The following is a 25,328-nucleotide window of genomic DNA, read 5'->3' as shown; positions in this document are numbered from 1 at the left end:
AAACAATTTCTTTTGCTTGTTGAATGATGATTGCTTAATTCTGAAAGTGTACCTAAGAAGCACTTATAAACTAATGGACTATTAATCATTTGTGATGATTAGACCATTTAAATCTTTAGTACTTTTAAGGTATTTCTTATTTTGTACTGATGTATGCAGTACCATTAGTGAAGGACACTGAAGGCTTGGGATACATGAGATGATTTACTGAGAATAGTGAGAACAGTATGCATTGTGACATCAAAACACACTCTACTTATTGAATTCAAGACAGTTATTTAATTTCTTTGATTTGTAAAATATCTTTATGTTGAGAAATATCTTAATTATTCATCTTTGCTCCCACTGCTATAGTGCTAGACCCCAGAAGGCATGCTTTGACCCTTGTGTGCACACACACACACAAAAAGAAACTTATTATATCTAACACAATAGTATGTCTTCTCCTCCCTACCTCCATCGCCCTAAAAATAAGAATAGCTCTTGAATTTATAATAGCAGTGTTCAGATTAAAAAAAAAAAAAAGAGCCATTAAGGTCAAGGTCTTACCTACACTGCTGAAAAATAGTCAAGTGAATATGTGTGTAACAGAGTAAATTAAATATTTCTAGATATTTTCCCAATTTTGCTGCTTTAGTTGATTTGTGGGAACCAGGACACCATTGATTTGGTGCAAGTTGTCCTTTAAAAATACAACTGTTTGACTACAAAAGAAAGATACAATAAAACAAGATAGTTTTTATATATAATATTAATTGAGTTAGAAATAATATTTTTACCAGTGATTTGGGTTTTTTTTAATATATTGTATATGATTTTCTAGTTTTTCAAATTTAAATGGAAATCCATGAATGACTATGATTTTCATCTCAAAGGTCCAATAATAGTGTTCAACTTACACACACACACACACTCACTCTCTCTCTCATACAAACACAAAAACACATGCACTCTTCCCAGAAAAGGTCAAGCTTTCAAAAACTGTACCTCTTTTCAATATACAATTGAATAATATGATTTGTTTTACTCATAAATATTTAAATAAATCTTAACTAATTTCAGATTTTACTTGTCTTTTTAAAAAGTTGTTCAATATCTAATTATTTTTTCAATAGCTACAATCACTTTCTTCTCATTTAATGGAAACTAGAAGCACATTGCCAGAAAAAGAGAGCCATAGAAACATTTATAGTTTTTTGGTTTTTATGATTAATTCAAGTTTTCTAAGAATTGACTCCAGAGTGCTACAAAAGTCATCATGAATTAGAAAGACACTCTAATATGAGCCCCCAAATGTTCTGTCTGACTATATTATAAAGTCAGGGTTGGGTTTGGAACCAACTATGTAAAAAAGATAAAGCTTACCTGATTAGGTATGAATGGTGAGTAGTATTGGTAATGGCTAATTACCCATTATAATGAGTAAGTAATATTGATGTTAATTTCTGGAAACTACTGCATTTTGTTACTGTTCAGTCACTAAGTTATGTTCGAATCTGTGACCCCGTGGAATGCATCACCAAAGCTTCCCTGTCCTTCACTCTCTCCCAGAGTTTGCTCAAATTCATGTCCATTAAGTTGGTAATGCTTTCTAACCGCCTCATCCCCTGCTGCCACCTTCTCCTTTTGGCTTAAATATTTGTGACTCTTTGGAAAAGACCCTGATACTGGGAAAGATTGAAGGCAGAAGGAGAAGGGGACAACAGAGGATGAATGGTTGGATGGCATCACCGACTCATTGGACATGAGTTTGAGCAGGCTCCAGGAGTTCGTGATGGACAGGGAAGCCTGGTGTGCATGGGGTTGCAAAGACTCTGACACAACTGAGCTACTGAACTGAACTGAACTTTCCAGTATCAGGGTCTTTTCCAGAGTTAGCACTTCAAATTAGGTGGCCTAAATACTGGAGCTTCAGATTCAGCATTCAGTTCAGTTCAGTTCAGTCGCTCAGTCATGTCCGACTCCTTGCAACCCCATGAATCGCAGCACGCCAGGCCTCACTGTCTATCACCAACTCCCGGAGTTTACACAAACTCATGTCCATGGAGTCAGTGATGCCATCCAGCCATCTCATCCTCTGTCGTCCCCTTCTCCTCCTGCCCCCAATCTCTCCCAGCATCAGGGTCCTTTCCAATGAGTCAACTCTTCGCATGAGATGGCCAAAGTATTGGAGTTTCAGCTTCAGCATCAGTCCTTCCAATGAACACCCAGGACTGATATCCCCCAGGATGGACTGGTTGGATCTCCTTGCAGTCCAAGGGACTCGCAAGAGTCTTCTCCAACACCACAGTTCAAAAGCATCAATTCTTCGGTGCTCAGCTTTCTTCACAGTCCAACTCTCATATCCATACATGACCACTAGAAAAACCATAGCCTTGACTAGATGGACCTTTGTTGACAAAGTAATGTCTGCTTTTTAATATGCTATCTAAATTGGTCATAACTTTCCTTCCAAGGAGTAAGCATATTTTAATTTCATGGCTGCAGTCACCATCCACAGTGATTTTGGAGCCCCCAAAAAGAAAGTCTGACACTGTTTCCACTGTTTCCTCATCTATTTCCCATGAAGTGATGGGACCAGATGCCATGATCTTCATTTTCTGAATGTTGAGCTTTAAGCCAACTTTTTCACTCTCCTCTTTCACTTTCATCAAGAGGCTTTTTAGTTCCTCTTCACTTTCTGCCATAACGTGTCATCTGCATATCTGAAGTTATTGATATTTCTCCTGGCAGTCTTGATTCCAGCTTGTGCTTCTTCCAGCCCAGCGTTTCTCATGATGTACTCTGCGTGTAAGTTAAATAAGCAGGGTGACAATATACAGCCTTGACATACTCCTTTTTGTATTTGGAACCAGTCTATTGTTCCATGCATAAGTCCTTCCAATGAATATCCAGGGTTGATTTCCTTTAGAATTGACTGATTTTCTGTCCTTGTATACCAAGGAACTCTCAAGACTTCTCCAGTACCACAGTTTGAAAGCATCAATTCTTTTACTCTCAGTCTTCTTTATGGTCCAAATCTCACATCAATACATGACTACTGGAAAAACCATATCTTTGACTGTATGGACCTTTGTTGGCTGAGTGATGTCTCTGCTTTTTAATATGCTGTCTAGGTTTGTGATAGCTTTCCTTCCAAGGAGTAAACATCCTTTAATTTCATGGCTTCAGCCACAGTCTGCAGTGATTTTGGAGCCCCCAAAATTAAAATCTATCACCTCTTCCATTTTTTCCCCTTCTATTTGCCATGAAGTGATGGGATCAAATTCCATAGTCTTTATTTTTTTATTGTTGAGTTTTAAGTCAGCTTTTTAACTCTCATCTTTCACCTTCATCAAGAGGGGTGTTTAGTTCTTATTCATTTTCTGCCATTAGCGTGGTACTACCTGCATATCTGAGGTCCTTGATATTTTTCCAAGCAATCATGATTCCAGCTTGTGATTCATTCAGCTCAGCATTTCACATGAGGTCCTTCCTCTGCATAGAAGTAAAATAAACAGGGTGACAATATACAGTCTTGACATATTCAGTTCCAAATTTTGAACCAGTTCATTGTTCTATGTCCCTTCTGTTGCTTCTTGACCCATATAAAAGTTTCTCAGGAGGCAGGTAAGGTGGTCTGGTATTCCCATCTCTTTAAGAATTTTCCAGTTTGCTGTGATCCACACAGTCAAAGGCTTTAGTGTAGTCAATGAAGCAAAAGTACATTTTTTTTTTCTGGAATTCCCTTTCTTTTTCTATGATCCAAAGAATGTTGGCAACTTGATCTCTGGTTCCTCTGCCTTTTCTAAACCCAATTGTACATCTGTAAGTTATTGGTTTACATACTGCTGAAGTCTACCTTGAAGGAGTTGAATACAACTTCGCTAGCATGTGAAATGAGAGCAACTGTATGGTAGTTTGAACATTTTTTTGGCATTGCCCTTCTTTGGGAATGGCACGAAAACTGAAGCTTTCCAATCACAAGGCCACTGCTGAGTTTTCTAAATTTGCTGAAATATTCAGTGCATCACTTTAACAGCATTATCTTTTAGGATTTGAAATAGCTCAGCTGGAATTCCATCACCTTCACTAGCTTTGTTCATAGCAATGCTTCTTAAAGCCCACTTGACACTCCAGAATGTTTGTCTGACTCTAGGTGAGTGGCCACACTGTTGTGATTATCCTAGTAATTAAGATCCTTTTTTATTTATTTATTTTTGTATAGTTGTTCTGTGTATTCTTGGGCTCCCCGGATGGCTCAAATAGTAAAGAATCTGCCTGCAATGCAGGAGACCCAGGGCTAATCCCTGAATTGGAGAAGATCTCCTGGAGCCAGAAATGGCTACTCACTCCAGTATTCTTGCCTGGAGAATTCCTTGAAGAGAGGAGTCTGGTGGACTACAATCCATGGGGTGGCAAGAAGTTGGACATGACTGAGTGACTAACACTTTAACTTTTTTTTTTTTCTTGTGTATTCTTGCCACCTCTTCTTAGTCTCTTCTGATTCTGCTAGGTCCTTACTGTTTCTGTCCTTTATCTTGCATGAAATATTCCGTTGATCTCTCCAATTTTCTTGAAAATATGTATTGTCTTTCCCACTGTATTGTTTTCCTCAGTTTCCTTGCATTGTTCACTTAAGAAATCCTCCTTATCTTTCCTTGCTATTCTCAGGAACTTTACATTAAGTTGGGTTATATTTATCCCTTTCTCCCTTGCTTTTCACTTCTCTTCTTTTCTCAGCTATTTGTAAGGCATCCTCAGACAACCACTTTGACTTCTTGCATTTCTTTTTCTTTTGGATGGTTTTTATCACTGCCTCCTGTACAATGTTATGAACCTCTGCCCATAGTTCTTCAGGTACTGTTTACCAGATCTAATCTCCTGAATCTATTCGTCACATCTACTCGATAATAATAAAGATTTACTTTAGATCACACTTGAATGGTTGAATGGCCTAGTGGTTTTCCCTACTTTCTTCGATTTGAGCCTGAATTTTGCAATAATGAGTTCATGATCTGAGCCACAGTCAGCTCCCGGTCTTGTTTTGGCTGACTGTATAGAGCTTCTCCATCTTTGGCTGCAAAGAAGATGATCAATCTGATTTTGGAATTGGCCATCTGGTGATGTCCATGTGTAGAGTCTTCTCTTGTGTTGTTGGAAGAGGGTGTTTCCTATGACCAGTGTGCTCTCTTGACACATATATTTCGAACCTAGAAAGATGGTATTGATGAAATTATTTGCAGAGCAACAATGGAGATGCAGACAGAGAACCAACTTGTCAACATAGTAGAAGAAGAGGGTAGCATGAATAGAGAGTAGCATTGAAACATATACTTTACCATATGTGAAATAGATAGCTGGTGGGAATTTGCTGTATGACTTAGGGAGCTCAAAGCTGGTGCTTTGTGACATTCTAGAGGGGTGGGATGGGATGAGAGGTGGGAGACAGGTTCAAGAAGGAGGGGGCATATGTGTACTTATGGCTGATTCATGTTGATGCATGGAAGAAACCAGCCCAATATGTAAAGTAATTAAAAATAAAATTTTTATTTTTAAATAAAATTAAATTAATGATAAATTTTTATTTATTTAATTTATCAATTAAAAATAAAAAGATTTTAAAAAATCAGTGAATGTTAATTATTGCTTTCACTTTTGTTTCATATGTAATCTGTATATCCCAATGAAGGTAGTCAAATGCTAGTGCTGAACATGCTGTGCACTTTTCTACTGCCAGGCTTCTGGCTCAAAATTGCTATTACTTCACTCAGGGAAGACCTTCAAAAAGGGTCTCACTATAACCAAATGCTAACTACTTTCATTTTCTTTGTCAAGTCACTGTCAGGTGAAGTCTAGAACTGCCCTTCAGACTAACTCTGAGCAACTTCTTCCCAATGACTCAGTTCCCAAGTGCAGATTTCTCTTTTCTCAGTTTTCATTCCCCATACCAGGTTTTGTAAATGGCCTATGATTTTACTGGTGTTTAACTTTTATTCCTAGTCTACATTTTACTTTGCTACTTCTACCTTCCTTCTAACATGTTATGAGAAGTTTAGCTGGGCAAAATAACAGCAGTACAACACTTACAAACTTTTGTTCACCTTGTTCTCCATTCCTAAAATGTCTTTCTCATTCTTTTCTGTTCAGCCAGGCCATGTCCATCCTTCAAGGCTAAGCTCACCTGTATTCTTACTGTATCCTTCTAAAGCTATCCTATTTTTTTTTTTTTCTGCTGCTTTCAGTGATCATTGTAGTACTAGATAGTGATTATCATAATGAAATTATTATGATTGTAGTGTCAGTGCTGGTGCTTTTGGTGACTATGATAGCTAATATTTAATGAGTACTTCCTGTTGCATCATTTTAAGAAAATCTTTGGAGTTGGCACTATTTTACAGATAAGAGGAGTTGGATGACCCAGAGGAATGGTATGGGAAGGGAGGTGGGAGAGGGGTTCAGGATGGGGAACACGTGTACACCCATGGCGGATGCATGTTGATGTATGGCAAAACCAATAAAATATTGTAAAGTAAAAAAAAAATAATAAGTAAATAAAATAAATAAATAAATAAAATAAAAAAATTAAAAAAAGAAGAGTTGAGCATTAGGGAAGATTAGTAACTTTCTTAAAGTAATTAATTAAGTATTGGAATGGAAATTAAGACTTTATCTGAGTAAAAGGTCTAAGTTCTTAATGACTACACTACATTGCTTCCTCTCAAATTTTATTAATTTTTAAAACGAAATTGATGTAATTAATATTTAATAAGTTGTTGACATCTCTTGTGATTTTGTCATTTATTATTATTAAATGCATGTAGTTTCTTTCAGCAAATGTTTATAAGCTAATGGCGAAAAGAACCTGACATTATCATATTCAATTTTATATATGGCTTATATTACTTTTCTAGGACTGCCATAATGAAATACCACAGACTTGGTTATTTAAACAATACAAGTGTCAGTTCAGTTCAGTTCAGTCACTCAGTAATGTCCGACTCTTTGCAACCCCATGAATCACAGCACACCAGGCCTCCCTGTCCGTCACCAACTCCTGGAGTTCACTCAAACTCACGTCCATCGAGTCGGTGATGACATCCAGCCATCTCATCCTCTGTCGTTCCCTTTTCTTCCTGCCCCCAATCCCTCCCAGCATCAGAATACTTTTTCATAATTCTGAAAGCTAGAAATCCAAGAGCAAATAAATTTTAGAATCTCAGATGAAAGTGATTTCGACTTTGATGCATCATTTATAATAATTAAATAACAACAAAATTTTGAAATATATTGTCTGAAATATTAACAACTGATAAGCCTTCATATATGGCAAATGTTTTGGATTGAATGGAAATATTTTAGTCTCTTGTTTTATATGATCTATATATAATATTTCTTTATAAATAACAATTTCAGTAATTTACAACAGATAATATCTTAAAATATGATCACATATGATATTGGGCTCACCAAAAATTCGTTCAGGTTTTCCCATAACATTGTACAAAAACCTGAATGAACTTTTGGGCCAACCCAATATATTAAAAGACTTATTTGACTTGACACAAAAGAATGCATCATTTCTCCAGAGAAAAATCTACTACTTACTACAGATTTAAAATTTTGCTTAATTTACATCACTCAAAATTATGATATCTGCATGACTACAAGGTTATATAATGTGCATAGCTATCTTAGAAATAAGAAGTTTTAAGTTTGTGATTTGCTGTTGAGATTTAATTTATCCACTTCCAAGACTCCAAATGTAGTAAAGTTCAAGCTGTGTTTGTGCTCAGTCACTTCAGGTATGTCAGATTCTTTGTGATCCTATGGACTGTAGCCTGCCAGGCTCCTCTATCCATAGGATTCTCCAGGAAAGAATACTGGAGCGGGTTGCCGTGCCCTCCTTCAGGGGATCTTTCCGACCTAGGGACTGAACCTGTGTCTCTTACGTCTTCTGCATTGGCAGGTGGGTTCTTTAATCACTAGAAAGTTCAAGCTACAATAGCATTTAAAAAGTGCATAAATTATACCTTCATCAGACATTTACTGAATGCCTTCTATTTGCCAGGAAAAGCACATGGATGAAGCTTTAAAGCTCTCTAAAAGAGTCAGTACAAATATTTTATTTAAGGAATAAGGTTGTCCCCTGGATATAAGAGAACAACTTTTAGTATGTACAAGCATTACCATATACAGAAAAATATAGAAGTTAATTTTTCTCTGCAGTTTTATATTACCTCAGTATGAAAATGACCTTTTCTATGATGAGTTTTAGGAACTAAAGCAACACCATTAGAAGACATTTTAGGAGCTAAGGCAGCACCATTATAAGAAGGCTAAGTTGCCATTTAATTTCCATGGCTCACTTGAAAAGTAGAACTTACAAAAGAAAAACAAAAAGTATGAAGATACTTGTGAAATACTTAAATATTAATTTATGCGCTGTGTTAGCACCACCTGGTTCTTTTTTTTTAAACCTTTTTTTTTTTTAATGTGGATCATTTTTAAAGCTTTTATTGAATTTGTTGCAATTTGGTTTTTGTTTTATGTTCTGGTTTCTTGGCTGTAATCGAACCCATACCCCTTGCATTGTAAGGCAAAGTCGTAACCATTGGACCACTAGGGAAGTTCCTTGCTCTGTGTTATCACAGCATTTGAACTATAGTAAAAGACACATTCTCTAAAATAACTACATTCAGATTTTCAACTTAAAACTCAGAAGCTTGCCAATAATGTCTTTACAAAGTATACTTTCATTTTTTAAAGTTTATATTTCCAAACAGCCTTTCAAAGTGGCCACCAAAATTATCACACCCTCACCATTTTTTAAGATACTGCTTTTCATTTGCTCTTAAAGTAATATTTTACAAAAGAGCTTTGCAGCAAAAATCTCAAAGTTTTATTTTTCTGATATCTATTTTACTGCTAATCAGAAAAATAGGGAATTAAAGTATTCTTTTTAAAATATAAATTTATTTATTTTAATTGGAGGCTAATTACTTAACAATATTGTATTGGTTTTGCCATACATCAACATGAATCTGCCACGGGTGTACACATGTTCTGCATCCTGAAATTAAATAAAAATCATATTGTAAAGCTTCTGTGATGTCAGCACAATGATGAGTTAAGAAGCTCCAGACCTTTGTCCTCTATGTAAATATCAAGTAAACAATTACAGATTGATTTAAAAGGCTTTTGGGGAGCTTTGGAAGGAAATCAAGGATATACAGCAGTCAAGCACATCCATAAAAAGTCATATTCAAATCAATAGGAAATTTCATTGCATTTACGCTTGCTCTTGTACCAGGGTGGCACAACACAACTGGACATAGGCAGCTTATTTCTTGATTTCTCCCTCAAGTTACAAGAAATGTGTGAACTTTTTTGCTACATTCTTCCCTATCCACAAGATATGCAACAAACTGATTTCAGTATTGCCTAACTCAGTGTTCAGATGAGAATACCAGTGTGGTTTGAATTCCAGGTTAGAAGTCACAGAAAGTAGTGGCAGATACCCATCTCACATGCATGTGAAAAATGTAGAAAGACTATAGACCCGTGGAAACCTGGGGGCAAGAGATTATAGGCAAAGGAATATGGTAGAATATTTAAGGCCCAACAAAGAAGCAGAGATGAGACTTAGAGAAATTAAGACATGTATAAGCAGGTGTGTGTATGCGAGATTGGTATTAAACTGCGCATATGCAAGTCCACAGATATACATTCTCAAAAAAGGCCTGAAAAGACTTCATCCTTCATGCTGGGCAGATTAGTGAAAGACATTCCACACACTGAACCATCATGCAAAGATTAGGAAAAGTGGCTGTTTTTCCAAACACCCAGTTTTAACAAAAGATCATAAGACATGCAAAGAAACATGGAAACATAGCTGATTCAAAAGGAGCAAAATAAATATCCAGAAACTGACCTTAAAAAGTCACATGTTTTAAAATTTCTAGACAAATAACTTAAACAACTTTCTTAAGTATCTTCAAAGAGCTAAAGGAAAACACAGAAAAATAATTTAAAGTCAGAAAAGCAATATATAAACAAAATAAGGATATCAAGAAAGAAATAGAAATTAACAAAAAAAAGCAAACAAACAGAAATTCTGGACCTGAAAAATACAATACTGAATTGGAGAATTTACTAGAGAACTTCAGTAACAGACTTGAACTTGCAGGAAAAAGATCTGTGAATTTGAAGAGAATTTATATGAACTTGTGATCATAAGACAAGTTAAATGGACAAGTTATATGAATTTGTGAGTCCTTACAATTATACAGTGGAAGTGACAAATAGATTCAAGGAATTAGATCTGATAGAGTGCCTAGAAATATGGACAGAGGTTCATGACATTGTACATGAGGCGGTGATCAAGACCATATCCAAGAAAAAGAAATGCAAAAAGGCAAAATGGTTGTCTGTGGAGGTTGTCTGAGGAGGTCTTTCAAAAAGCTGAGAAAAGAAGAGAAGCTAAAGGTAAAGGAGAAAAGGAAAGATACATCCATGTGAATGCCGAGTTCCAAAGAATAGCATGAAAAGATAAGAAAAGCTTCCTAAGTGATCAATGCAAAGAAATAGAGGAAAACAATAGAATGGGAAAGACTAGAGATCACTTTAAGCGAATTAGAGATACCAAGGGAACATTTCATGTAAAGATGGGCACAATAAAGGACAGAAATGGTATAGACCTAACAAAAGCAAAAAATATTAGTAAAATGTGGTGAAAATACACAGAAGAATTACACAAAAAATATCTTCATGACCCAGATAACCATGACGATGTGGTCACTCACCTAGAGCTAGACATCATAGAACCCAAAGTCAAGTGGGCCTTAGGAAGAATCACTACAAGCAAAGCTATTGGAGGTGATGGAACTCCAGTTGAGCTATTTTGAATCCTGAAAGATGATGCTGTTAAGGTGTTGTGCTCAATATGCCAGCAAATTTGGAAAACTCAGCAGTGGCCACAGGACTGGAAAAGGTCAGTTTTCATTCCAATCCCAAAGAAGGGCAATACCAAATAATGTTCAAATTACCACACAATGGCACCCATCTCACATGCTAGTTAAGTAATGCTCAAAATTCCCCAAGCCAGGCTTCAACAGCACTTGGACCAAGAACTTCCAGATGTTCAACTTGGATTTAGAAAAGGCAGAAGAACCAGAGATCATATTGCCAACATCCACTGGGTCCTAGGTAAAGCAAGAGAGCTCCAGAAAAACATCTACTTCTGCCTTATTAACTATGCCAAAGCCATTGGCTGTGTGGATCACAACAAATTGTGGAAAATTCTTCAAGAGATTTGAATACCAGATCATCTGACCTGTCTTCTGAGAAATCTATACGCAGGTCAAGAAGCAACAGTTAGGTTCCAAATTGGGAAAGAAGTTTGTCAAGGATGTATATTGTCACCCTCCTTATTTAACTTATATTCAGAGTACATCATGCGAAATGCTGGGCTGGGTGAAGCACAAGCTGGAATCAAGGTTGTCAGGAGAAATATCAATAACCTCAGATATGCAGATGACACCACCCTTATGGCAGAAAGTGAAGAGGAACTGAAGAGCTTCTTGATGAAAGTATAAGAGGAAAGTGAAAGGGCTGGCTTAAGATGCAACCTCCAAAAAGACTAAGATCATGACATTTGGTCCCATTACTTCATGGCAAATAGATGGTGAAATAATGGAAACAGTGAGAGACTTTATTTTCTTGGGCTCCAAAATCACTACAGATGGTGACTGCAGCCATAAAATTAAGACACTTTTCCTTGGAAGAAAAGCTATGACCAACCTAGACAGCATATTAAAAGGTAGAAACATTACTTCGCTGACAAAGATCCTTCTAGTCAAAGTTATGGTTTTTGCAGTAGTCATGTATGGATGTGAGAGTTGGACCATAATGAAAGCTGAGCACCAAAGAACTGAGGCTTTTGAACTGTGGTGTTGGAGAAGACTCTTGAGAATCCCTTGGACTTCAAGGGATCAAACCAGACAATCCTGAAGGAAATCAATCCTGAACATTCATTGGAAGGACTGATGCTGAAGCTGCAGCTCCAATACTTTTGGCTACCTAATGTGAAGAACTGACTCATTGGAAAAGACCCTGATGCTGGGAAAGATCGAAGGCAGGAGGAGAAGGTGATGACAGAGGATGAGATTGTTGGATGGCATTACTGACTCGATGGATATGAGTTTGAGAAAGTTCCTGGAGTTGATAATGGACAGGGAAGCCTGGCGTGCTGCAGTCAATTGTGTCACAAAGAGTCAGACATGACTGAGCAACTGAAGTGAATTGAACTGATATGAACTTATCAAATCTCAGAAACACAAAGAAAAAAGTGAAAACTGTGAATGGAACCTTAGAGAATTAAGACTATCATCAAACAGAACAATATATTCAGAACTAAAATCCCAGATGGAGAAAAGAGAGAAAATGGGCAGAAAGTTTCTTAGAACACTTAATAGGGTCTTGGACATATGTTATCAATGAATACTTGAATGGAAAGGTGTTTAAAATGTTTCACAGTATCATACCATATATTGTTCATTTACAAAAAAAAAATGTACTTTAAGTAAACAAAAATCTGGCAGTTACCATCTTAAACAAGTAATCAATCATCTTAGCATCACCAGCAGTGGGGCAGCTTGACATTCTGTATCTCTACTGATGCACTAAGAGATGCACCACAGAGTGAGAAATTGTAATTTAAATCTACTAAGAAAAGAAAAACAAACAAACAGAAAAATCCAAGTTTTAGGACATTATACAAGAATTCAGAATGGTTGAAAAAGCTAAAGGTCATAATGGAAAAAAATGCCAGAAAGAAGTATTCCTTATTAAATTAAGAGGAAAGACAAAATAAAAAAGAAAGAAAGAAAGAGAGACAGAGAGAAAAGACATAGCCTGATGGATGTATAAATTTTGACTAGATCCTCGATGAGGAAAAAAAAGTTTTAAAAGACATATTAGAACTATAGGGGAAATTATTCCATATAAATCTATCATATTAGATTTTACTGAGCTATTCATCTCAGGTGTTGCAATGGCACACCTTAAGATGTGAAGTGAAGTGAAGTGACTCAGTCGTGTCCGACTCTTTGTGACCCTGAGGGCTGTAGCCCACCAGGCTCCTCCATAATATGTAGAATATTCTTATTCCTAGTAATAGCTATGGTGAATGATGTTGGATTTGTGATCCCTGAAGAAGATTTAGCTTTGGGACCAGGGACCAGGCTTGATCACTCAAAAGCTTTTTTGTAGCAGAGTTTTATTAAAGTATAAAAAGAGATAGAGAAAGCTTCTGACATAGACATCAGAAGGGGGATGAAAAGTGCCTCCAGTCACTAGTCTTATCAAAACCTTATATACTTATATCAGACCCACTCCCACAACATACATCTTAAATTATCAAGATTAGAACTAACAACAGAAAGGTCTTACCAGACCCACTCCCACAATATAATTTTAAGATAACAGGATTAGTCAGAATGTTCTTAAGAAGGAGAAACATGTCCTTGAGCAGGATACATTGTTGCGATATAGTTTAAGATGAGTTGTTGTGTTGTGTAATCATTAGCTCTGAGCTGAGAGAAAATAATGTCTTATGTGACTAAGACAAAGCAATGTGGAAAAATTGTCCTTTTCCCCTCCTTGAGAGCACTGTGCCCCTTTCTCCTCCTCAGGGACCCTGGACTTCTTATCAACCTACCTAAGAATTTACTCTTTCACTAGGAGATAAATGCTTATATATTCAGGGATGAAGTGTCATATTGTCATAACTTACTTTCAAATGATTCAGTAAAACAGATAAAGTACTTGTGGTAACAGTTAAAAGTTTGTGGGTCTTGGGGGACATTATATTTTCATTCTTTCCCTTCAATTTTTCTGCATATTTAAAAATTTCAGTGTCAAATGTTTTCTAAATTCTTGACATTCGTCAAAACCATTAGCATAAATTCATCTCTTCTATGATTGTGATTTGTGAAAATACAAAGTTGTAACCAGTCAATTAGTAAATATTTATTGTGCTCCTACTTATATACTTAAAAAAGAAGAAATAATGGTAGTGAATTCCCAAAATTTGAGGAGAGATATAGATTTGAAATACAAGTATCTAAATGAACTTTTTTTAGGATAAACCAAAGAGACCCAGACACACTATAATGAAACTGTAAAGGACAGAGTTGTCTAGAAAGCAGCAAGAAAGAAGTGACTCAGTACATACAAGGAATTATCAATAATAAATTATCAATAATTTTCTGAGAAGAAACCTTGCAAGACAGAAGGCAGTGGTATGATATACATTTGTCCCTCAGTATCCATGGAGAATTGATTCCAGGACCCACCACAGATACAAAAATCTGTGGATGGGTTCAATCCATGGATATGAAGGGCTTACTCTAAATAAAGTGCTGAAAGAAAAAAAAAATCTTGAATATTCTGTATCTGTAAAAGTGGTCCCTTTTACATGTGGCTCAGTGGTAAAGAATCCACCTTCCAATGCAGGAGACACAGCACATGGTTCCATCCCTGGGTCATGAAGGTCAGCTGGAGGAGGAAATGGCTACCCACTCCAGTATACTTGTCTTGAAAAATCCCATGGACAGAGGAGCCTAGCAGGTCACAGTCCATAGGGTCACAAAAAGTCAGATATAACTGAGTGACTGAGCGTGCAAGCAACCTTATCATGGTAATCATTTCACAATATATATGAATATCATCATCACATGGCACATCTAAAATTTATTCAATGTAATATGTCAATTATATCTCAGTAAAACAGAAACAATATAAAAGATGGAAATATGTTTATTTTCTTGATGGGAAACAATTGTAAACAATATCATGGAACTCTCAGGCTTGAGATTCTCCAGGAAATATCTCTGATGTGCAATGAATACTTCATGGAGCAGCTCCAGAACATAACAAATTTGAAAAAATATTTCAAATTATGCCTACAATTCTACCATATCATGCCTAATGATTTAACTGTGATGTCAATAAAATTTTTTAAATGTGGTTTGTATTTTGAAATTTATGTTTGTGCATATAAAATTAGCATGACGTCTGCAGCTGTACTACACATAACTACATCCATGGTTACATTCCAGATATAAATACTAACCATGACACTTCACTTTAATGGAGGTTGCTGCTAAGTCACTTCAGTCGTGTCCAACTCTGTGCGACCCCATAGATAGCAGCCCACCAGGTTCCCCCGTCCCTGTGATTCTCCAGGCAAGAACACTGGAGTGGGTTGCCATTTCCTTCTCCAATGCATGAAAGTGAAAAGTGAAAGTGAAGTCGCTCAGTCGTGTCTGACCCTCAGCGACCCCATGGACTGCAGCCCACCAGGCTCCTCCATCCATGGGATTTTCCAGGCAAGAGTACTGGAGTGGGGTGCCATTGCCTTCTCCATAATGGAAGTTATGGAGCAATAATAGTAAAATATTTAGAATTGGTGGGCAAATATTGTTTACTTTAATTCAATTTATTTCTTTTAGGAGTGATGTACCTAAATTTCCACTGGATATTTGCACACTCACTAGGAGAAACAAACCATATTCTCACACTTATCCCCCTTTCAGACTGGCTACACAGCATGCTGAAGACATGAGTGTTAGCAGATTTGAGGAGCAGTTCCATGCTGTAAACCATGCACAACAAACTCTTCAAAAAATGGAGAACTACTTGAAAGAGAAACAACTGTGTGATGTGTTACTCATTGCTGGACATCTCCGGATTCCAGCCCATCGGTAAGTATACTGAGTATAGCAAGTATGAATGAGAAAGTATCAGTCCATTGATTACAAATTGGAGCTTTGAGGAAAATAGATTTTTATGTCATTATATTAAAAATGCACTAGCCCATATGATCCATGTCACCCTGTGATATTTAGAAGAGCTAAACATAGAGAAATTAATGAAGAAAAGCAGCACAAATTATCTACAGAAAATAAACTTAATTTACTTTTCTAATTTCACTATAATTTGCTGAAATATGAAATATATACACAGAAAGCATTCTTAACAGTATTACACATTTACTGACTGTATTTCATGCTTTTCAGTGAGATTATGGACTGTTTTAAGTTCCTATGAAACATTCCTATTTCTAGGTTGGTTCTTAGTGCAGTGTCTGATTATTTTGCTGCGATGTTTACTAATGATGTGCTTGAAGCCAAACAAAAAGAGGTCAAGATGGAAGGAATTGATCCTAATGCACTTAATTCCTTGGTGCAGTATGCTTACACAGGTAAGTGCTTGGTATGTATTAACTCATTCAATCCTCACAATATCTCTATATCTTATAACTCACATTATTATTAGCCTGTGAGTCTATTATCAGTTAGTGAGAAAACTGAAGGATAGACCAGTTAAGTAAATTTCCTAAGATAGTAAGTGACAGAGTCAGCATTTAAATTCAATAGTATAAAAGAGGAAGAGGTAAATAATATGCTATAAAATTTGGGGCCATGAGAAAATATAGCTATATTAACACAAAGAGCATGTCTGTCTGTCTCTCTCTGTGTCTCATGTTGTGGATACATTCTCATTTGTAAAACTAAGAGTGGAAATGGAATATTCTACCTCTATAGATTTAGTTTCATTTCTTGAAATAATAATGTCATATTTACTCAAACCATAAAACAAAGGTAACAGGAACAGTTTGGGGGCCAAGAAACATTTATTCATTCATTCATTCCAAATTTATTGAGGAATGATTGACAAATATAATCATATATATTTAAAGTATACAACTTGATGATTATATATACATAGGGCTTCCCTGGTGGCTCAGACAGAAAAGAATCCACCTGCAAAGTGGGAATCCCAGGTTTAATCCCTGGGTTAGGAAGATCCCTGGAGAAGGGAATGGCTACCCACTCCAGTATTCTTTTCTGGAGAATCCCATAGACAGAGGAGCCTGGCATGCTATAGTCCATGGGATTTCAGAGTCGAATATGACAGAGCAACAAATACATGCACACACATATACATCAATTCAGTTCAGTTCAGTTCAGTCACTCAGTCGTGTCCGACTCTGTGACCCCATGAAGTGCAGCACACCAGGCGTCCCTGTCCATCACCAACCCCCGGTGTCCACACAAACCCAGGTCCATTGAGTTGGTGATCCCATCCAACCATCTCATCCTCTGTGATTCCCTTCTCCTCCTGCCCTCAATATTTCCCAGCATAAGGGTCTTTTCAAATGAGTCAGATCTGGTGGCCAAAATATTGGAGTTTCAGTTTCAACATCAGTCCTTCCAATGAACATCCAGGACTGATCTCCTGGTTGGATCTCCTTGCAGTCCAAGGGACTCTCAAGCATCTTCTCCAACACCACAGTACAAAAGCATCAATTCTTCAGCACTAAGCTTTCTTTACAGTCGAACTCTCACATCCATACATGAGCACTGGAAAAATCATAGCCTTTTTAGACAGACCTTTGTTGACAATGTAATGTCTCTGCTTTTTAATATGCTGTCTATGTTGGTCATAACTTTCCTTCCAAGGAGTAAGGGTCTTTTAATTTCATGGCTGCAATCACCATCTGCAGTGATTTTGGAGCCCAAAAAGCAAAGTCAGTGGCTGTTTCCACTGTTTCCCCATCTATTTGCCATGAAGTGATGGGACCAGATGCCATGGTCTTCGTTTTCTGAATGTTGAGCTTTAAGCCAATTTTTTCACTCTTCTCTTTCACTTTCATCAAGAGGCTTTTTAGTTCCTCTTCACTTTCTGCCATAAGGGTGGTGTCATCTGCATATCTGAGGTTATTGATATTTCTCCCGGCAATCTTGATTCCAGCTTGTGCGTCTTCCAGTCCAGCATTTCTCATGATGTACTCTGCATAGAAGTTAAATAAACAGGGTGACAATATACAGCCTTGACATACTTCTTTTCCTATTTGGAACCAGTCTGTTGTTCCATGTCCAGTTCTAACTGTTGCTTCCTGACCTCCATATAGGTTTCTCAAGAGGCAGGTCAGGTGGTCTGGTATTCCCATCTCTTTCAGAATCCTCCACATTTTATTGTGATCAACTCAATCAAAGGCTTTGGCATAGTCAATAAAGCAGATATAGAGGCTTTTCTGGAACTTTCTTGCTTTTTTGATGATCCAGCAGATGTTGGCAATTTGATCTCTTGTTCTTCTGCCTTTTCTAAAACCAGCTTGAACATCTGGAAGTTCACGGTTCACATATTGCTGAAGCCTGGCTTGGAGAATTTTGAGCATTACTTTACTAGCATGTGAGATGAGTGCAATTGTGCGGTAGTTTGAGCATTCCTTGACATTGCCTTTCTTTGGGATTGGAATGAAAACGGACCTTTTCCAGTCCTGTGGCCACTGTTGAGTTTTCCAAATTTGCTGGCATATTGAGTGCAGCACTTTCACAGCATCATCTTTCAGGATTTGAAATAGCTCAACTGGAATTCCATCACCTCCACTAGCTTTGTTTGTAGAGATGCTTCCTAAGGCCGACTTGACTTCACATTCCAGGATATCTGCCTCTAGGTGAGTGATCAAACCATCGTGATTATCTTGGTCATGAAGATCTTTTTTGTACAGTTCTTCTGTGTATTCTTTCCACCTCTTCTTAATATCTTCTGCTTCTGTTAGGTCCATACCATTTCTGTCCTTTATTGATCTCTTCAAGAATGATGGGCTCAATAAAGGACAGAAATGGTATGGACCTAACACATATACACACCTACCCATATAATGGAATGATTATCAAGATCAAGGTAATTCACACATCTCATATAGTTAACCCTTTTTCTGTTGTTTTGTTGGTGAGATCACTTAATATACACTTTTACCAACTTTCAAGTATGCTGTACCCAATGCTAAGTTGCTTCAGTTGTGTCCAACTCTTTGCAACCTTAGGGACTGTAGCCTTGCAGGCTCCTCTTGTCCCTGGGATTCTCCAGGCAAGAATACTGTAGTGGGTTGTGTGCCCCCTTCCAGGGGATCTTTGTGATCCAGGGATCAAACCTTCATATTCTATGTCTCCTGCATTGTCTGATGGATTCTTTACCACTAGCAACACCTGGGAAGCCCGTAGTACCCAATACCATACTATTAACTATAATCACCATGCTGTACTTCATATCCTAGAACTTGTTATAACTGAAAGTTTGTACCCATTAATCTACATTTCCCCATCTTCCCTTCATACCTCTATTTCATATACAAGTGATACCATATAGTATTTTTCTTTCTTTATCTTATTTCAGTTAGCATAATGTTCTCCAGTTTTATCCATGTTGTCACAAATGGCAGAATTTCCATCTTTCTCATGGTTGAATATTATTCTTGAGTGTGTGTATCACTTTGTATTAATTCACTAATCTGTCAATGGACATTTAAGTCATTTCCATATTTTGTGAATGATGCTGAATAAACATAGCAGTTCATGGGGTCGCAAAGAGTCAGACACGATTTAGTGACTAAAGAAAAACAACAAAACATGGGAGAGCAGCTACCCCTTTAAGACCCAGTTTTTCTTTCCTTTGGAGTGGAATTACTGGACCCCCATGGTAGTTATTTGGCCACCTGATGCGAAGAACTGACTCATTTGAAAAGACCCTAATGCTGGGAAAGCTTGAAGGCGAGACAAGAAGGAGATGACAGAGGATGAGATGGTTGGATGGCATCACCAACTCAATGGACATGAGTTTGAGTAAGCTCTGGGAGTTGGTGATGGACAGGGAGGCCTGGTGTGCTGCAGTCCATGTGGTCACAAAGAGTTGGACATGACTAAGCGACTGAACTGAACTGAACTGATGGTAGTTCTAATCTTTATTTTTTTTTAAAAGAGCCTCCTTACTGTTTACCATAATGGTTGACCCAGTTTATATTTTCACCAACAATGTACGAGGGTTCTCTTTTCTCCAAAGCCTCACCAACATTAACTGTCTCCTCTCATTTTGATAATAGCCATCCTAACAGGTGTGAGGTGATATCTCATTGTGGTTTTAATTTGCATTTCCCTGATGCTTAGTGATGTTAAGCATCTTTTAATGTATCTGTTTGTTATTTGTATGTCTTCTTTGGGGAAAAAAAATGTCTATCCAGATTCTTTGCCCATTTTTAATTGTATTATTTGCTTTTGTGCTATTGAGTTGCAGATATTTTCTCTCATTCTGCATGTTTCTTCTCAGTTTATTTTTGTATCCTTTATTGTGGAGAAGTTCTCTAGTTTGATGTAGTGTCACTTGTTTGTTTTAGCTTTTTCCCCTGTGCTTATGGTCTCTTACCCAGGAAATTATAGTCAAGACCAAGGAGCTTTTATGCTGTTTTCTTCTATGGGTTTTATGGTTTCACTCATTGAGAAATGAATATCATTCTTCATAACCAGGCCAAGTTTCAATGTCTATGACAGGTGAAACTTTATATCTGATTCAGAGAATAGTTTGTACTTCTGAGTTTCATGAGATAGAGGCAGGGCTCTCCTTTCAAAATCCAGATAGGAAACAATACAAGAAAGTCTGCTAATGGACTGGATCCTTTTACAACATATTTTAAAGGCTGAACCAAATACTGTAATATTATATTTTATAGTTATGCAAATAGATAGCATCCATATTATGGTATTTTATAAAGCAAAATTATAAAATAATAATTCATAGTTTATATAACTCATATGAAATATTATTTACAACTTCTCTAAGCATGGCTAAAACAAAAATATAGAAATATAACCTATCAAAATAGTATAACATTTACAATGATTCATCAGTAATTCTTGCTTAAAAATAATGATACATCAATAAAAATTAAACAGCTTAAATTGCTCTGATCTAGATTTTTAAAAATCTTTATGGGTATTTTAGCAGAATCTGTTTTTGTACCTAAGAAAATAATCATATAAGCAGTTCTTTATCTGAGGACACTTGGCAGCATTTTCTTTCTTTTAAAGAAGTGCTAGTGATTAATTCCAGGCATAATATTTGAGCAAAGTCACCCTAATAGGCTAATAAATGCAGATGCAAAAAAATTGACATATAAGCTTAATGTTCTTATATACCAAGACATTTTCCCACACAAATGACAGATACCGGTATAGTCCATCATATGATCCTTATGTGAAAGTGAAAGTTTAGTATCTCAGTCGTGTCCAACTCTTTGCCACACCATGGACTGCAGTCCACCAGGCTCCTCCATCCATGGGATTCTCCAGGCAAGTGTACTGGAGTGGGTTGCCATGTCCTTCTCCAGGGTATCTTTCCGACCCAGAGATTGAACCCAGGTCTCCCACATTGCAGGCAGATGCTTTACTGTCTGAGCACCAGGGAAGCCCCATGATCCTTATTTAATGTATCATAAAGTTTCTTGAGTCCTAGTGTAGACAATATTTGATATTAGATTTATATACAGGTCTAAGATGGTATATAAACCAGAAATTGCTGTTCTTTGCAATGATGATACTCACAGTTCATTTGCTCCTGTTGTTTTTTATAATCTTGCTCCTTTCAGCCATCTTGTTAGTGTTTGTACAGACTCACTTGCATATATTCACCTCAAAAGGCATTCCCTAAATAGTCACTGTACGCTAGAAAAAAAATAACCCTATTAATGAGATAAATTGAAATTTTTAGCTCTCTAGCATATTTGTGTCTTTCTTTATGGAATATATAATCATTCTTTAACTTTTCAAACAATCTAGGTATCCTGCAATTGAAAGAAGATACTATTGAAAGTTTGCTGGCTGCAGCTTGTCTCCTGCAGCTGACTCAAGTCATTGAAGTCTGCTCCAATTTTCTTATAAAGCAGCTCCACCCTTCAAACTGCTTAGGGATTCTATCATTTGGAGATGCCCAAGGCTGTACAAAGCTCCTAAATGTGGCATATAGATACACAATGGTAACATCAATTGATTCATGTTGTATTTATAATATATTAACACAATATCTAACCTAATGAAATGTTTACTGATATGCATGTTTAGAACCATTCCAAGGTAAAGATTATAAGGTTGGGATAACATTAAAAAGCAATATAGATTTATATAATTTTCAAATTACTTGCATATAATAAATATTAGGTAAAAATATCGGTCTGGTTGATCTGTATACAAACAAATTTCACATTTTTTAAGCTAAAAAGATTTAATTAAACCTCACAACTTTGAGAAGTGAAAATATTAGCAATAATTAAACTGGACAAGTATATATTTCAAGTAGAATCCACAGTAATAAGATTAATAATTTCTGTGATGTTTTTATATTATTAGAACTTCATAAAGTTGTACAAATTATTGTTTCTAATGAAATTTATATATCATTCAATATGTAAAAAGGAAATTTTAATGGCTCAGTGTTAACTGGAGGAGCTTAAAAACTGTCTAAATTAGTAAGTCAGACCATCCTATTGAATGAACTTTTTATTTTCCAATTAAAACATGTATTTTGGCTTAAAACAATTCACAGTTCAATTCCTTAATTAACTTAAAGTCCCTCTCAATTCTACTAGTAATTATAATAAACTAAATCAACATGTTTAATGTTAATTCTTTAAAAGTTGCATTGGATAAGACTACCTTTATTCAGTCAAGTGACAGTGACATGAAATATAGATTATCTGTAGGGAGACAAGTAGACAGAGGATATTAAATAAATCCTTACCATTCATGCTAAATCAAATTAAAAGATAAAATTTCAAGCTAAGAAATAGCTACATTTATTTAAGATTCAAAAATAAAAGACAAGTACATAAAAGTGAACAATAAAGAATCACAACTAAAAGCAACAATAAAATTAATATTACAATTCTATAATTCAGATATATATAATTAAAAAGTATTTCTAGAGTTTTATATAGACCTTAAAATTTTCAAACTTGCAATATTTAGATTCTCTAAAAAAGTTCTTGTAAAACTTCCCCACTGGTGTTCCCACCCTTGGTCATTTTTCAATATTTGAAGTTTTAAACATGTTCCTGAAATGATACCTTTATATCGAGAATCATATTATAAAGGATTGACATTTTAACATGTTATTTAATTATGCTATTTATATTCATATGTCCTAAATAGAGATGCCACATAAACTATAGAACAGCAGTTCAAAGGTTAATCCTACTACAAAAGCCAAACATGAAAACTTCCTGTTAAATTACTTAAATTCTTGAACTATGTATTAACAGTTTCCTGTCTGGTGTCTTACTCTTGCTGACAAAACACATTCTGATAAACAGCTTGAATTATTTTTGTTGCTCAAAATGAACTTGTCTTCCTTTGCCTATTATGTGACTGAAACTGAATGCTAAAGCAGGATGTACATAAAAATGCAATAATGTTGTCTCCTTTAATCCCTCTTTAGTTATTTTAGTGTCTATTATAAATTTGGTAAAATATGCCAAGATCATGCTATAATAATGATTTTATAATACTGTATTGATAATATAAAATGCAAATAACTTTAATGTCTAAGAATAATATTAACTTCTAAGAATTTAGTCATTTGAACCATAGACTGAATAAACAGATCGTCTTCTCTAATGTGAGTGGGCCTCATCCAGAAATATCCTCACAGACACACCTAGAATAATGTTTGGCCAGAAGACTCCAGGGCTGAGTCAAGTCGACACATAAAATTGACCATCACAGTCATATAAATAGTAGTCTGCATTGATGAAACATTCAGGAAATAGGCTATATTAATTTAATATGATTTAACACAATGTAATTGTGGATTTTAAAAGATGAATACCAAATCAAGGGCACACACATACACACACAAAAGACACTTTGGAATGTGATTAGAAGAAAGCATTTACCTTGAAATTAGGAGTAAAATAAAACAATTTAAAATTAATCTTTAAGCTTGACTAAATATCTGTTTTATAGTACTGGATATTTCAGTGCCATATGTATATCATTTAATTAGCCACTGAGGTTTTATATACTAGGCTAATCTTCCCCTTTTTTTTTCTCTCTCTCTCTATTTTTATTTTCTTTCATCAGACAGTAGATAGAAAGGAGAACGAGATATGGGATCATGCATAATAGTTATACAACTTCAAAGTTTACATACACTACCAGTAATAGGTAGCCATAAGTTTTGGAGTGTTTTATCTTTTTCTTAACCCTTTCATAAAAATTATGTCATTTATGAAAGTCAGTTGCAGTATCAAATAAAATGAAGTAGACCTGAAGGCATAGATATGAGTCCACACTTAGCCATTTACTGTGCAGGAGATCAAACCAATTCACAGCCTGTTATCTCATCACAGTAATTACACTTTCCACAAGATTGCATTGGTGATGACTTAATGTTTCTAAAAGAAATTTGTAAAGTATGAAGTGCTGTACAAGTGTAATGAATTATTAGTTTTAGTACTAAAGTCACCACTGTGCTATAGGTGAGAAGGTTTTCAACAAGGAACATCTGCTATAGTAAAATCACCAGTTCTCCCCCTGGTGCTTGCCTTAGTCACAAGGAGGATCTTTGTCGAAAAAGGCAAGTCAACTTGGAATTTAAGGTCTTAGAGCCTCCTGTTGGGACTATCAAGCTTGATGATTGATGTATGGAGAATTTTGTTATTAGGTTAACTAAGTTTCACAATGAATAAACTCAAGGGGATAAGTGGTTCATTGGCAGAAGTCTCATCTCCCACAATGACTAAACTCAGAATGGAGATGAAAGAGTGATCTGGTTTATCCAGATCCCCCAGTTATAAAGAGACTGTCTTAAGCTGCTTCCAAAATATCAATGTACTAGGCAATATAAGTTACCAACTAAACAGCTACATGCAAAATAATGAGATAAGAATATTCCTTCATATCAATTTCAAAAATATATTTTACTGCATTTAAACTTAAGATCTTCATGATGAAAAATATTCAAAATGGTAATTGTGTTGTCAAATAAATATGTATGATATTATAAATAGGAAAAACATAGTAGTGTTTTTATTTAAAAAGTTGAAACATAACTGCCTGAGATTTGATACTTGACAAAAATACAGCACAAATGACAGAAGAGAGAATTAAGGTAAAATATATAAAAATTGAAAGATAGCCCCACTATCCCTCAACAAACAACTTCATAAGAGTCACTTTCAGATAAACCTTAACTTGTAGATCTTTATTCATTGTAAAATATACCTTTTCCTTGATTAATCGTGTTTTTTTCACAAGAGGAAGGAGTTTTTAATTGACCTCTTTTTCTCATCATGAAATAATTCAGTATGTTGCCCCATCAAATGCACAGCCTCCCCCAGGCCTTCTTTGGTTCTTCAGCTTCAGAAGGCACATCCGACCCCCCTCTCATGGCCGGCAATAGCATCTATTTTTTTATAAATGCGTATATCTGTCTCTCTGATTTTTCTGAAG

The 25,328-nt window shown here is 35.9% G+C and overlaps 1 protein-coding gene across 2 annotated transcripts in view; it reads left to right on the top strand.

The window, feature by feature from the left end:
• The window catches only part of KLHL4 (kelch like family member 4), a 107,737-nt gene that overhangs the window by 28,433 nt on the left and 53,976 nt on the right, over positions 1-25,328 (top strand). For both annotated transcript variants that reach the window (XM_070366909.1, XM_005910702.3), the window contains exons 2-4: positions 15,579-15,746; positions 16,110-16,246; positions 21,660-21,856. In XM_070366909.1, the coding sequence (XP_070223010.1) occupies positions 15,579-15,746; positions 16,110-16,246; positions 21,660-21,856 (502 nt within the window). The remainder of the gene's footprint in view (positions 1-15,578; positions 15,747-16,109; positions 16,247-21,659; positions 21,857-25,328) is intronic.

This window comes from Bos mutus, unplaced genomic scaffold (assembly GCF_027580195.1).
Source record: "Bos mutus isolate GX-2022 unplaced genomic scaffold, NWIPB_WYAK_1.1 CTG255, whole genome shotgun sequence".
Taxonomy (NCBI): domain Eukaryota; kingdom Metazoa; phylum Chordata; class Mammalia; order Artiodactyla; family Bovidae; genus Bos; species Bos mutus.
This window is presented reverse-complemented; position numbering and strand designations above follow the sequence as displayed.